Source organism: Panthera onca, chromosome D1 (assembly GCF_046562875.1).
Source record: "Panthera onca isolate mPanOnc1 chromosome D1, mPanOnc1 haplotype 2, whole genome shotgun sequence".
NCBI classification, from domain to species: domain Eukaryota; kingdom Metazoa; phylum Chordata; class Mammalia; order Carnivora; family Felidae; genus Panthera; species Panthera onca.
The window spans coordinates 8,383,657-8,397,662 of NC_138348.1; the positions used below are offsets into that span (position 1 = coordinate 8,383,657).

Sequence of the window (14,006 nt, forward strand, 5' to 3'; positions counted from 1 at the left end):
TGTCTTTTAATGAGCAAAAATTCTTAATTTTATCATGGAGTCTAATTTGTCATTTTTTTTCTTTTATGGTTAGTGCTTTTGTGTTGTTTAAGAAGATTTTGCTTTTCCCATGTTCAAAAATACAAATTTAAAAAAAAGATTTGAAACTTAATATTTTTCTCTCCAACAATCTAGGTGTTGCCATGGAGACTGGAAAGCCTGGTCCAGTGCAGGTTGTTTTGGTTCAGAAAGACCAGCATTCCTTTGAGCTAGAAGAGAAAGCTTTGGCCAGCATTCTCTTGCAGGACCACATCCGAGACCTTGATGTGGTGGTGGTGTCCGTGGCTGGTGCCTTCCGGAAGGGCAAATCCTTCTTTCTGGACTTTATGCTACGATACTTGTATTTCCAGGTAAGTGAGAATTATTTCCTCTCAGGTTAGAAAATGAGACTTTTGTGTCCAAAAGAGCAAGATAAGCTCATGGATTATCCTTGATGTGCAAAATTACTCAAAATTTAAGATTTAATGGATATTACTTATTTCTCCTGTAGAAGGAAGGTGGCCGTTCAAATTGGTTGGGTGACTCAGAAGAACCGTTAACAGGATTTTCATGGAGAGGGGGCTCTGACCCAGAAACCACTGGGATTCAGATCTGGAGTGAAGTTTTCACCGTGGAGAAGCCAGGTGGGAAGAAGGTAAGGAAGAACAGACTTTTAAATGAACAAAAACAACAAAATGGGAACTTTAGTGTGTACTCTGATAATTGAGTTAAAAATAATATTTATCCAGGGGCATCTGGGTGGCTCAGTCGGTTGAGCGTCTGACTTCAGCTCAGGTCATGGTCTCATGGTTCATGAGTTCAAGCCCACATCGGGCTCGCTGCTGTCAGCCTGTAGGCACAGAGCCCGCTTCGGATCCTCTGTCTCTCTCTCTCTCTCTCTCTCTCTCTCTCTCTCTCTCTCTCTGTTCCTACCCCACCCGTGCATTCTCTCAAAAATAAACGTTAAAAAAAAAAAAGAATAAAAAGGTTTGTTAAATGGTACCAGAGTAGTATTTAATCTAGACCTATTTACTCCTCACCACCCAGTACTCTTCTGAGTACTCTAGAATTATGTCTGGCTGAGGGAACACGCCTGTTCTTGGCTGTCTGTGAGCACGGGGTACTGTTCCCTCTGAACCTTTTGGATGGTTGTTTCTCGAGCCTCAGGTAGTGTCCTCATGCTGAACTCTTGACGTGGACCCTCTGCAGATCCCTGGGGTTTGTTGTATCTCTCTCTGCCTGGGAATTCCAGCTTTCTTGGTCTCCCTGACTCTCAGCTGTGTCTCTTCAACTCAGGGAATCTGTCGGGTTCTGCCTGGGTTTCCCTTGCCCGAGCCTTGGCCGGTAAGCTGGGACAACGGACGGGCTCACCTTACCTGTTTCCTTTCCCTTGAGGATCATTATCCTTTGTTACCTGATGTCCAGTGTCTTGAACTGCCTTTTCATGTATTTTGTTCTTTTTTGGTTTCAGGTTGGAGGGTAATTTCAGTCTCTTACTCCATTTTGGTGGGAAGTGGAAGCCCAGTCTTCCCATTTTAGAGATGCCAGAAAGAGACCCCGGGAGTTAAGGCCTGCAGTGGGTAATACAGGGGCTCTTCGGTCAGGCATTACAACAAGGCTCTACAACTGTTCATTTCTGTGTTTTTCAGTATCATTGCTCTCTTTCTACATTTCTGATAATGTATGGTAGATGCTTTCATAATTTTCTTTCTAGGAATACGTAATTATTTTTGACTTCGTGATTTTGTAGAACTGGTGGATCTGATTCTTATTTTGGGGGGCAACTGGTGTGTTAATTTTTCATAATAGTTTAGGAAGTCTCTACAAAGTTAGTAGTAAGCAAGCTTTGCTTTTAGTTATCTGACATTTGTAGTGCCCTCATTTTATCTTGTTGAATTGACTCCCATAAAGCTCATTGTTTTTTGACATCATTTTGGCTTCCTCACCTTTAAAAAAATTAATGGATTTTACTTATTTATTTTTTGAGATGATTATTTTATTTGTTTATTTAAAATTTACAACCAAGTAAATTTAAGTTAGCATATATTAGTTAGCATATAGTGCAACAATGATTTCAGGAGTAGATTCCTTAATGCCCTTTACCCATTTAGCCCATCCCCCCTCCCACAAACCCTATAGTAACCCTCTGCTTGTTCTCCATATTTAAGAGAAACAAAACATATTTATGTTTTGTCCCTTCCCTTGTTTTTATATTATTTTTTCTTCCTTTCCCTTACAGTCATCTGTTTTGTCTCTTAAAGTCCTCATATGAGTGAAGTCATATGCTATTTTTCTTTCTCTGACTAATATCACTTAGCATAATACTCTCTAGTTCCATCCATATAGTTGTATATGGCAAGATTTCATTTTTGATTGCTGAATAATATCCCATTGTATATATATATTTACCACATCTTCTTTATCCATTCTTCCGTCGATGGACATTTGGGCTCTTTCCATACTTTGGCTATAGTCGGCAGTGCTGCTATAAACATTGGGGTGCATGTGCCCCTTTGAAACAGCACACCTGTATCCCTTGGATGAATACCTAGTAGTGCAATTGCTGGGTCGTAGGGTAGTTCTATTTTTAATTTTTTTGAGGAACCTCCATCCTGTTTTCCAGAGTGGCTGCACCAGTTTGCATTAATAGACTTTATTTTTTGGGACAATTTTAGATTTATGGAAAAATTGATCAGAAACTGCTGAGTTCTCATACTCCCCTTCCCATCTGCCAGTTTCCCCCTATTGTTTATATCTTGTTTTAGTGTAATGCATTTTTTATAATAATGAACCAATATTGATATATTGCTATTAACCAAAGCCCACAGTTTACATTAGGATTCCTTCTTTGTGCTCTACATTCTGTGGGTTTTGGTAAATGTATACTGATATGCAGCTACCATTATTGTGTCAGACAGAATAGGTACACTGCCCTAAAAATCCTCTGTGCTCCACCTGTTTGTTCCTGCCTCTCCCCCCTCCTCCTCTCAGAACTGGCAACCTCTGATCTTCTGTCTCCATAGTTCTGCCTTTTCTGGAAAGTCATATAGTTGGAATCAGACAGTCTGTAGCCTTTTCTGATTGGCTTCTTTCCCTTAGCAGTGTACTTTTATGGTTCCTCACCTTTTTTAATGACTTGATAGCTCATTTCTTTTTATTCCTGAATAATATTCCATTATATGGATGTTCCACAGTGTATCTTCACCTACTGAAGGACATCTTGTTTGCTTCCAGGTTTTGGCAATTATGCAGTCAAATGCCCTACCCCTGAGCTATACTCCCAAGTTTTGGCAATTACGAATAAAGCTGCTGGAAGCATTTGTGAGCAGGTTTTTGTGTGGATGTCAGTTTCAACTCATTTGAGTAAATACCAAGGAGTGTGATCGTTAGATTGTATGTAAGGCGATGTTTAGTTTTGTAAGAAACTGCCAAACTGTCTTCCAAAGTAGCTGTATCATTTTGTACTGTTTCGAGCAATGATGCAAGTTCCTGTTGTTCCACATACTCGTCGGCATGTAATGTTGTCCATCTTCTTGATTTTGGCCATCCTAATAGGTGTGTAGAGATATCTTGGTGTTGTGTTTCCTACCTCTTTAAAAAACATTATGTTCAGACATTCAACAGGATCAGGAGTGCTTTCAGAAATCAATATAATATTGTAGAAATGCCATACTAATAAACAGTTTTTTTAGAAGTTTCCCAAATAAAAGTTTCACGATTGTCTTTTTTTTTTTAATTTTTTTTTAAACTTTTATTTATTTTTGAGAGACAGAAAGAGAGCATGAGCAGGGGAGGGTCAGAGAGACGGGGAGACGTAGAATCCGAAACAGGCTCCAGGCTCTGAGCTGTCAGCACGGAGCCTGACATGGGGCTCAAACCAACTACTGTGAGATTATGACCTGAGCCGAAGTTGGATGCTTAATTGACTGAGCCCCCCGGGCATCCCATGATTGTCTTACTTAAAAAAAAAAAAAAAAAAATGTTTACTTATTTATTTTTGAGAGAGGAAGAGGGAGGGAGAGGGAGGAGCAGAGAGAGAGGGAGACAGAATCTGAAGCAGGCTCTGTGCTGTGCTAACAGTGCAGGGGTTCGAACCCACTAACCGAAAGACCATTACCTGACCTGAAGTCGGATGCTTAACTGACTGAGCCATTCATGAGGCACTCCATGATTGTCTTAACTTTTTAATATACTTGGTGAGATTTTAGCTTAGCACTTACCTGGATAAAAATGTAGATAATTTATTTATACTTTTTAGTTGAAAATCTTTTAAATATGTAACTTGTGTATTCTTTTTAACTGTTATGTAGTAATTATATGAATGTCTTATTTTATCCATTTACCTACTCCATTAAATTAAATTAAACCCATTTAGATGGTCTCCTTTTAAAAAAAATTTTTAAAAAAAATTTTTATAATCCTTGCTACAGTGAACAATCTGATAAATCTCTCCTTGAGTAAATGTGCAAGCATGACCCCAAGCCATAGTTTTTGAACTCTGTCCATGACCCATGAAGGGTAGAGAAATCAATTTATTGGCTCATGACCAGTATTTAAAAAGAAAGAACTAGAACAGAGCAGAAAGTATCAGAGTGCAGTGTGCATACACATTTAGTTTCAGCTTTATGTATGTGTGTAATGTATTCAGTCATGATGTTAAGTATATTTCTTTCTTTGGGTTCTGGTCCAGAACATTAGAGAGCCACCTGGCAGTGCATTTGCTAGGTCTGAGAATGCCCATTTCCCCTTTTCTAGCTGCTACTAAATTGTTCTTGACTGTGGTTGTGACAGTTCACCATTTCACTGTGTGATACGAGAATACCATTTCCCCAGACATCCAGCAGTTTATCTGAGCGTACATGTGACTCCTGTTCTGCAAGAGCTTCTCTTTAGCATTTCATTTCCCCATTTGCCTTATTTTTCTTTTTGTAAATATATGCCATGATGAGTTCTTTTTTATTGAGATATAATTCACACATCATAAAAGTCATCTTTTAAAAGTATATAATTTAGGGGTACTTGGGTGGCTCGGTTGGTTAAGCACCTGACTCTTGATTTCTGCTCAGGTCATGATCTCTGGGTTCATGGGATCGAGCCCCACGTCAGGCTCTGCACTGACAGCACAGAGTCTGCTTGGGATTCTCTCTGTCCCTCTCTTTCTGCCCCTCCCCTGCTCGCTCACTGTCTCTCTCAAAATAAATATTTTTTTTTAAAGTGTATAATTCAGTGGTTTTTTATCTACTCATGAGGCTGTGCAAGGATCACAATTGTCTAATTCCAGAACACTTTCATCACCCCAAAAAGAAACCCAGTACTCATTAGCAGTCACTCCCCCATTTCCCTCTTTTCACAGCACCTGGCCACTCTTGATCTACTTTCCCTCTCCATGGATCTGTTTGCCTGCTCTGAACATTTATTTCATACAAATGGAGTCATACAATAGGTGGTTCTTATGTCTGGCCTCTCCCCACTCCCAGCCCAGCGCCCTCAACACCCATCCGTGGTGTAGCATCATCAATGCTTCATTTCTTTTCGTGGCTGAGTAATACTCTGCTGTATGGACGTGTCACACTTTATCTTTCATCATTTGAAGGATATTTGGGTTATTTTTACTTTGTGGGTATTATGAGTAATGCTACCATGAGCATTCATGTACAAGTTTTCATGTAAACATAGGTTTTCTTTCTCCTTGTTTTTACTGTAGTTAAGAGCATTTAACATGAGATCTACCTTGTTAGAATTTTAAGTGCATAGTATAATGCTGTTAACTATAGGCAGTAGGCTGTGTAGCAGATTTTGAGAACTCGTCCATCTTGTGTAACTAAAACTTTATACCCATTAAACAGCGCCCATTTAGCCTTCTCCTCAGCCAACCACCATTCTCTTCTCTGTTTCCTTGAGTTTGACTATTTTAGATGTCTCATGTCAGTGGAATCAGGCAGCATTTGTCCTTCTGTGACTGGCTTATCTCAGTATCCTCTACACTAAATTGGTAGATAGCAAAAATTCACGGGCGCTAATTGAGGAGAAAGAGATGCCCGGAAGCATACTTTGGCAATACGGCAATGACCTTGCTTGGTTCCTGCTGGACCTGGGAGAGATCGAAGGTTGTCATGTATGGCAGGATTTCCTTCCTGTTTAAGGCTCAGTAGTATTCCACTGTAGGTAGATACCACATTTTCTGTATTCCTTCATCAGTTGATGACCATGGGAGCAATGACCATAGGAGTCGAGATATCTTGAGATACTGCTTTGAATTCTTTTTGGGTACATGCCCAGAAGAGGAATTGCTGGATCATAAGGTAGTTCTATTTTTAATTTTTTTTAAAAGTTTTTCATGTATTTTGATAGAGATAGCATGTGCAAGTGGGGAAGGGGCAGAGAGAGAGAGAATCCCAAACAGGCTCTGCACTTGACAGCATGGAGCCTGACTTGGGGCTCGAACCCATGAACCGTGAGATTAAGAACTGAGCTGAAACCAAGAGTCGGATGTTTAACTGACTGAGCCACCCAGGCCCCCTCCCACTGAGCCACTCTGACTGGTGTGGGTGATACTTCATTGTGGTTTTGATTTTCATTTCCCTGATTATTAGTGAATGATACTGAGAATCTTTTCATGTGTCTATTGGCCATCTGTATGTCTTCTTTGGAAAAATGTCTATTCAGATCCTCTACCTACTTTTTTTTTAATGTTTATTTGAGAGAGAGAGAGAGAGAGAGAGAGAGAGACAGAGCAGAGGGGGAGGGGCAGAGCGGGAGACACAATCCGAAGCAGGCTCCAGGCTCCAGGCTCCAGGCTCCAGGCTCCGAGCTGTCAGCACAGATCCCAATGCGGGGCTTGAACTCACGAACCGTGAGATCATGACCTGAGCTGAAGTCAGATGCTTAACCGACTGAGCCACCCAGGCGCCCCTCCTCTACCTACTTTTTAATCAGATTGTTTGCTTTTTAGTGTTGAGGCATATAAGTTCTATATATATATTTTAGATCTTAATCCTTTATTGGATATATCATTTGTAGATATTTTCTCCTATTTAGTAATGCCTTTTTGTTTTTTCGGTTGTTTCCTTTGTTGTGCAGTAGCTTTTTTTTTTTTTTTTTTTTTTTTTTTTTCAATTTAAAAATTTTAAATTTCATTTGTTCAAAAGCTTTTTATTTTGGTTCATTGTGGCTTTGATTTACATTTGTGTTTCCATAATGACTAATGATGTTGAGAATATTTTTATGTACTTACTAGCCACTTGCATATTTTCTTGGGAGAAATAACTATTCAAATCAAATTCATTTTTTAGTTGGATCATTTGTCTTTATTGTTGAATTGTTCTTTATATACTTTGAATACTAGACCCTTGTCAACATAGATAATTTGCAGTTATTTTCTTTTATTCGATAGGTTGTCTTTTAATTTTCTTAATAGTGTCTCTTGACGTGCAAAAGTTTTAGTTTTAATGAAATCTAATTTGTGTACTTTTTTTTGTTTGCTTGTGCTTTATGTTCAAGCAACCTTTACTAAACCCAAGATCATGAAGATCTTGGAAACACCTCTGTTTCCTGAGGGTTTTGTGGTTTTAGTTCCTATATTTAGGTTTTTGATCCATTTTGAGTTAATTTTTGTAGGTGATGTGAGGTAGGGATCCTTTTGTGTGTGGATATTCATTTCTTTCAGCTATAATTGGTGTTGATTACTCAGTTTGACAGTATGCTCTTCAGAAAATGGATGTGTGGAAAGGATAAAGTTTTCATGTCTGTCACTAGGTTTCAGTGTATTGAGGCTAGAAACTTTATTTGCTTTGATTTATTTTAATGCATAATACTTCCTTTTTAAAATTTTTTTTTTAACGTTTATTTATTTTTGAGAGAGACAGAGACAGAATGCGAGTGGGTTGGGGGAAGAGAGAGAGGGAGACACAGAATCCGAAGCAGACTCTAGGCTCTGAGCTGTCAGTACAGAGCCCAACGCGGGGCTCGAATTCACGAGCTGTGAGATCATGACCTGAGCCGAAGTCAGATGCTCAACTGACTGAGCCACTCAGGTGCCCCGATGCATAATACTTTCTTTTGCGTGGGTTTATATCATATCTCTTCTACCACAGTAGTGGATTGGGTATCTGAAAATAAACTCAAAAACATAATATGTGATTACTAGGACCTGATCTATGAATTACATAAAGTAATAATCATTTCTGTGAACAAAAATGCCTGAATGATTGACTAGGTAGGTGAGCTAATCGGTCTCAACATTGGACTTTTTTTTTTTAATGTGTATTCATTTTTGAGAGATAGAGAGCGTGAGTTGGGGAGGGTCAGAGAGAGAGGGAGACACAGAATCTGAAGCAGGCTCCAGGCTCTGGCCTGTCAGCACAGAGCCCGACTTGAACTCATGAACCAGGAGATCGTGACCCGAGCCAAAGTCAGATACTTAACCGACTGAGCCACCCAGGCGCCCCAACATTTGACTCTTAATTGGTGGGCATTTTCCCCTTCCATACGTATTGCTCTGTAGGCCTCTGTTTCATACCATCTCATCAGGTCAGAGCAGATAATCTTCTCCAGGAGGATTCTCTGATCAAGACAAAGCCCCTAAATAACTACTTTTCTGTGGAATTTACGAACAGGTGCCAAAGCCTCATTTATGTGTCACCTGACTTTTCAATTTCTTTTTTACATTTTTCCCTTTCTCACTCTTACTTTGCTGGTCTTTTCCTTCCTCTTAGGTTGCAGTTGTTCTGATGGATACCCAGGGGGCATTTGACAGCCAGTCCACCGTGAAAGACTGTGCCACCATCTTCGCTCTAAGCACCATGACCAGTTCTGTGCAGGTAACACCACTTGCTTAAGATAAAAGTTTGCAGAGGAAATAAGATAAATGGAGTGTATCTATTTTCAGTTATTGTTCTGTTATCAGAATCCCTAGGTGACATGTAAATGTTCTTTTTAGACTACAGATAGACGTTAAGCTCTTAGAAGCTCAAAAAGGAGCTTAGACTGTTTTTCCACTTTGGTCGTAAGTATATATAAAATACGCCAAAAAAAGTCTGGAAAGTGGAAATTGAAATCACATTAATTACATCACACAGGAACTGGAGATTTGGTAAGAACTTAGGAAAACTGTATTTTAAGCAGTAAAGGAAAAATTATGTGATTCCAACCTTATATGCATCGTTTCCCAAAAGAGAGATAATATTACTGTTTGGACAGACCTTGGGTACTTCTGTGCAAACCTTTAGTTGTACAAAGCTTCTCTTCAGTGCTTTTGCTTATTTGGGGTTCCTTTCAAGTAAGCTAGAGTGGTATCAATCTGGATTTTTGTTTTCTAGATTTATAATCTGTCCCAGAACATTCAGGAAGATGATCTTCAGCAGCTACAGGTATATATTCATCATAAAAGTCTTAATGTCATAATGTATCATTTAAAAGTTTTGAGACTAAGAAAAATTTTACAGCTGAGTAGTTATAGCAATAGATTGAATGGTGGGGGAAAGTTTTTGGCTCACAGCGGTCCGGTCCTGTTACTGCTGGGTGATCAGGCAAGGCCTTACTGAGTTGAGCACGGAACCCAAGAAAGGGGCGAGTAAGTTCTGCAGCTATATCTGGGGGGGTGGGGAGTAGTGGTGTAGGAGACGGGGCAGCAGGACGACCTGGGGTGGAGGGTGCTTGGCAGGACTGAGGAGCAGCAAGGAGGCCAGTGGCTGGGACTGGGAAGTGTGACAGGAGGAGGCTTAGTGATGACGTCAGCGAGGCATTTAGGTCCTGCTGATGCTCGGCTCGTGCAAGGGCTCGGGCTCTTCCTCTGGGGGAGGTGGGAGCCGTGTGTTGAGCAGAGTAGTGATGTTATGTGAGCAGAGGGTCGCTCTGGCTGCTGCATTTGGGATAGATTTTTAGGGACAGGCGTGCATTCAGTGAGGCCGGTTGTGAAGCTGTTGTAGGAATCCAGGATGAGGGTTAATAAGTCCGTGTTTGTAAAATGCGTAGCTTTGTGTGCCTGGAAAAGAGTATGTGCTTAATAACTGCAAGCCATTATTTATCATTACTGTCACTACCTACGGTTAATTACTCGCAGTCTTCTATTCTCCACGCAGCGGTCCTTCTATGTTCGTCCTGTAAAATACCGTCCCGTGGCGACTCCAGAGTGGAATGCAGTTCTTAGCATGACTTTCTGATTCCACCTGTCCCATTGACATTCAAGAAAACGCATCAGCATACAAAGGAATGAGGGTGTCATTTACTATGGGGATTACCTGGAGTTAGTTCTAATTTATAGTCCTGTAAAAAGCAAAGAACATCCTTCCTCAACCTTGGCCTGTACCTGGTGACCGGTGTTTCCGCACCGGGGCCGCGACTCAGTGGTTGAGAGCTGTTGTTCTTAAACGCGTCTGTCAAAACGAGTTCGACACCTTTTCCCCTGAAACGGATTCCTCTCTAGACTCCTGCCTTCCGCACATGTTTCTGAATGTCTACCTCGTGTGAGGCGGTGCACCCAGTGCTGTAGACACAGTAATGCTTGAGGCAGACGTCATTGTGCGTGGATTGTGTCATCCGGTCAGCGAGAGGTCATACATGAGTAGGTGTGGGTGACGGGTGAGGGCTGCTGTAGCCAAGGACCGCAAACGAGGGGGCTCACACAACACACAATTATTGGGTCACGGTTCTGGAGTCTGGAAGTAGAAGTCCAGCTGTCCACAGGGCCACGCCCTCTCTGAGCCTGTGGGGAAGAGTCCGTTCCTGCCTCTTCCTCGCTTCTGGCCGTCCTCGGCATTCCTTGGCTTTGTAGACTTTCGGTCTCTGCCCCTGTCTTCCCTCCGTGTGTCTGTTTGTCTTCACCTTGCATTCTTCCCCGTGTCTGTATTACTTTTTCTCATAAGGACCCCAGTCATATTGGCTTAGGGCCCACGCCAATGACCTCGTCTTAACGTGATCACCTCTGTGAAGACCCCGTTTCCAGTAGCGTTTCCTGGTGGAGATGCTTTCTTCACTCTATGCCGTCTTCATAGAGGCTGAATTTAGCTCTATAAATTAGTAATACATTATCTGTCACTGTAGTAGTTTCTTTATTCTTAAAAGTGAAGTGTATTCCTTATGAGATTAGAAATGATGTTCTAAAAAAATGATGTTCTTGCAAAAAATTGGACACCTTGGATAGATTGAACTCCTCCTTCACCACACAGATCAGGTTTGAATGTATCCTTTCTGTTCTTTTTCTTTGTAAGCACATATATATCCCTATAGAAAATAGGTAACGTGACTACATGCCTTATGCAAACTCTTTGAGACTATGTGTGTTTTGGAATTTGAAATTTTTTGGACTTTAAATATATATGTTTTTTAACATTTATTCATTTTTGAGAGACAGAGTGGGAGAAGGGGAGGGGCAGGGGAGACACAGAATCTGGATCAGGCTCTAGGCTCCGAGCTGTCAGCACAGAGCCCGATACGGGGCTTGAACCCGTGAACCGCGAGATCATGACCCAAGCTAAAGTCGGATGCTCAACCGACTGAGCCACCCAGGCACTCCTAAATTTTTTGGATTTTAGATAGAGAAATATGATGCATATAAACATGAGGTTGAGGACAGTAATATACATTCAGGTAATACCTCCTAATAAAACATTTTACTATTTCTGCAGTGAAAGGTATGTCTGATAGATGAAATGGGACAAGTAAAGCTTAGAAAAAGCCTCACATCAGTTCAAGGCAGGTTTTCCTCCAAATGAGTTTGCCACCTAACTTGGGTTTTCAGAACTTGTTGGATTTCAGAATTAGGTAGGAGAGATCATGGGTTTTGTACAGTTTTGTATGTGTGTTTTTGTCTTGTTTATATGTAGTATTTTATATGTTTCAGGTGCTTTCTTTTTTTAAGTATCATTTTATTGTTTTGACAAAGTAATATATATATAACATATATACACAAAATAATGTATATGCATACACATATGTATATATACTATACACACACACATAGTGGAAAAGTCAGTAGAATTGCAATGTTCATAATAAAAAAGAACATTCTTTTGACCTCCTAGTTCGTTCTCCAGAGGCAACCACTTGTGCTTTGGGCTGTGTCTTCTGCTCTTTGCTTCTGAATGTTTAAAGAACATGCTTATTCTGTTCCTTCTGGATTATTACAGTTGAAATAGTCATAGCTTCTTGTGCAGAATTAGGATTTAGCATCTTTACCACTCTCCCACCCTCACCCACTGGCTTCTTTCCCCTCGTCCTTCCAATAGGTAGGTCACAAGTTGTAGCTAAAAAGGTATTTGTATTTGCCTTATTGTATGGGTATTTTTCTATGTTTTCATCACTGACGTTTCTTGTGAATTATAGTTGCATTTCTTGTAATGAATTACCTGTTGTTTTTTTTGTTGTTGTCATTAGTTTAGTGTTCTGTGTGCTTATCACTAATGTATCTCAAGGGATAGACTCCTAAAACCTCTCGGTGTGATCTACACACTTAGGCTCTGGTTTTGTGTGTTTTTTTTTTTTTTTTTTTTCTTTTTTCCCCTTGGGGAGGCCTCATTCCTGGTCACAGTGTTCTCCTCCTCTCCCCTGGACTGCCTCCTTTAGGCCTGGTGCACAGCTGTCCCGCTGTCAATTTTTCTTTCTTTCTTTCTTTCTTTCTTTCTTTCTTTCTTTCTTTCTTTCTTTCATTCATTCATTTTAAATTTTATTATGTTTTCCCTCATGATGAAAACATGTATGATATGTCTTTGCAACTTCGAAATATACAATGCCATATTATTAACTATAGCCACCATGTTGTACATTGCTTCCCTATGACTTATGCATTTTATAGCTGGAAGTTCATACTTTTTTTTTTAAGATTTTATTTTTAAGTAATCTCTATTCCCAACATGGGGCTCAATCTCATAACCCTGAGATCAAGAGTCGCATGTTCTACCAACTGAACCAGCCAGGTGCCCCTGGAAGTTTATACTTTTTAACCCCCTTCACTTTCTTTCCCCTACCCTCACTCTACCTTTGTATCCATACGCTTGTTTTTAAATTTGTTCAGATTCCGCATACAAGTGAGACCACATAGTGTTTGTCTTTGTCTTAGTAAAACAGTACAGTGCCTACAAGGCCCATCCATATTGTTGGAGACAGCAAGATTGCCTTCTTTTTTTTTAACATTTATTTATTTTTGAGACAGAGAGAGAGCATGAACAGGGGAGGGTCAGAGAGAGGGAGACACAGAATCTGAAACAGGCTCCAGGCTCTGAGCTGTCAGCACAGAGCCCGACGCGGGGCTCGAACTAACAGCCCTCACGGACCGCGAGATCATGACCTGAGCTGAAGTCGGCCGCTTAACCGACTGAGCCACCCAGGCGCCCCAAGATTGCCTTCTTTTTTATGGCGAATAATATTCCACTGAATTTTGCACCACATTTTTTGTATCCATTCAAACATGGATGGATACTTAGGTTGCTTCCATATCTTGGCTATTGTAACTAAAGCTGCATTGACCGTGGGGGTGCATATGTTTTTTTTGAATTACTGTTTTCGTTTCTTCAGATAATTACCCAGAAGTGGAATTGCTAGATCATATAGTAGTTTCATTTTTAATTTTTTTTTTTTTTTTTTTAAATTTTTTTTTAACATTTATTTATTTTTGAGACAGAGAGAGACAGAGCATGAACAGGGGAGGGGCAGAGAGAGAGGGAGACACAGAATCTGAAACAGGCTCCAGGCTCTGAGCTGTCAGCACAGAGCCGGACGCGGGGCTCGAACTCACCGACCGCGAGATCGTGACCTGAGCCGAAGTCGGACGCTCAACCGACCAAGCCACCCAGGCGCCCCTCATTTTTAATTTTTAGAGGAGCCTCCGTACTGTTTTTCATAATAGATGTACCAATTAAATTCTTACCAACAGTGGACAAGGGTGCCCTTTTTGCCACGTTCTTGCCGACACTTATTATTTCTTTTCTTTTTTGATAAACATTCATTCATCACACTGATGAGGTAATATATCATGGTTTTTATTTTCATTTCCC

At 40.5% G+C, this 14,006-nt stretch overlaps 1 protein-coding gene across 3 annotated transcripts in view; it reads left to right on the forward strand.

Annotated features, from left to right (window-relative positions):
- The window catches only part of ATL3 (atlastin GTPase 3), a 48,943-nt gene that overhangs the window by 12,176 nt on the left and 22,761 nt on the right, over nucleotides 1-14,006 (forward strand). For all 3 annotated transcript variants that reach the window (XM_060606986.3, XM_060606985.3, XM_078433593.2), the window contains exons 2-5: nucleotides 175-389; nucleotides 530-673; nucleotides 8,733-8,837; nucleotides 9,336-9,386. In XM_060606986.3, the coding sequence (XP_060462969.2) occupies nucleotides 183-389; nucleotides 530-673; nucleotides 8,733-8,837; nucleotides 9,336-9,386 (507 nt within the window). In that variant the 5' untranslated portion in view covers nucleotides 175-182. The remainder of the gene's footprint in view (nucleotides 1-174; nucleotides 390-529; nucleotides 674-8,732; nucleotides 8,838-9,335; nucleotides 9,387-14,006) is intronic.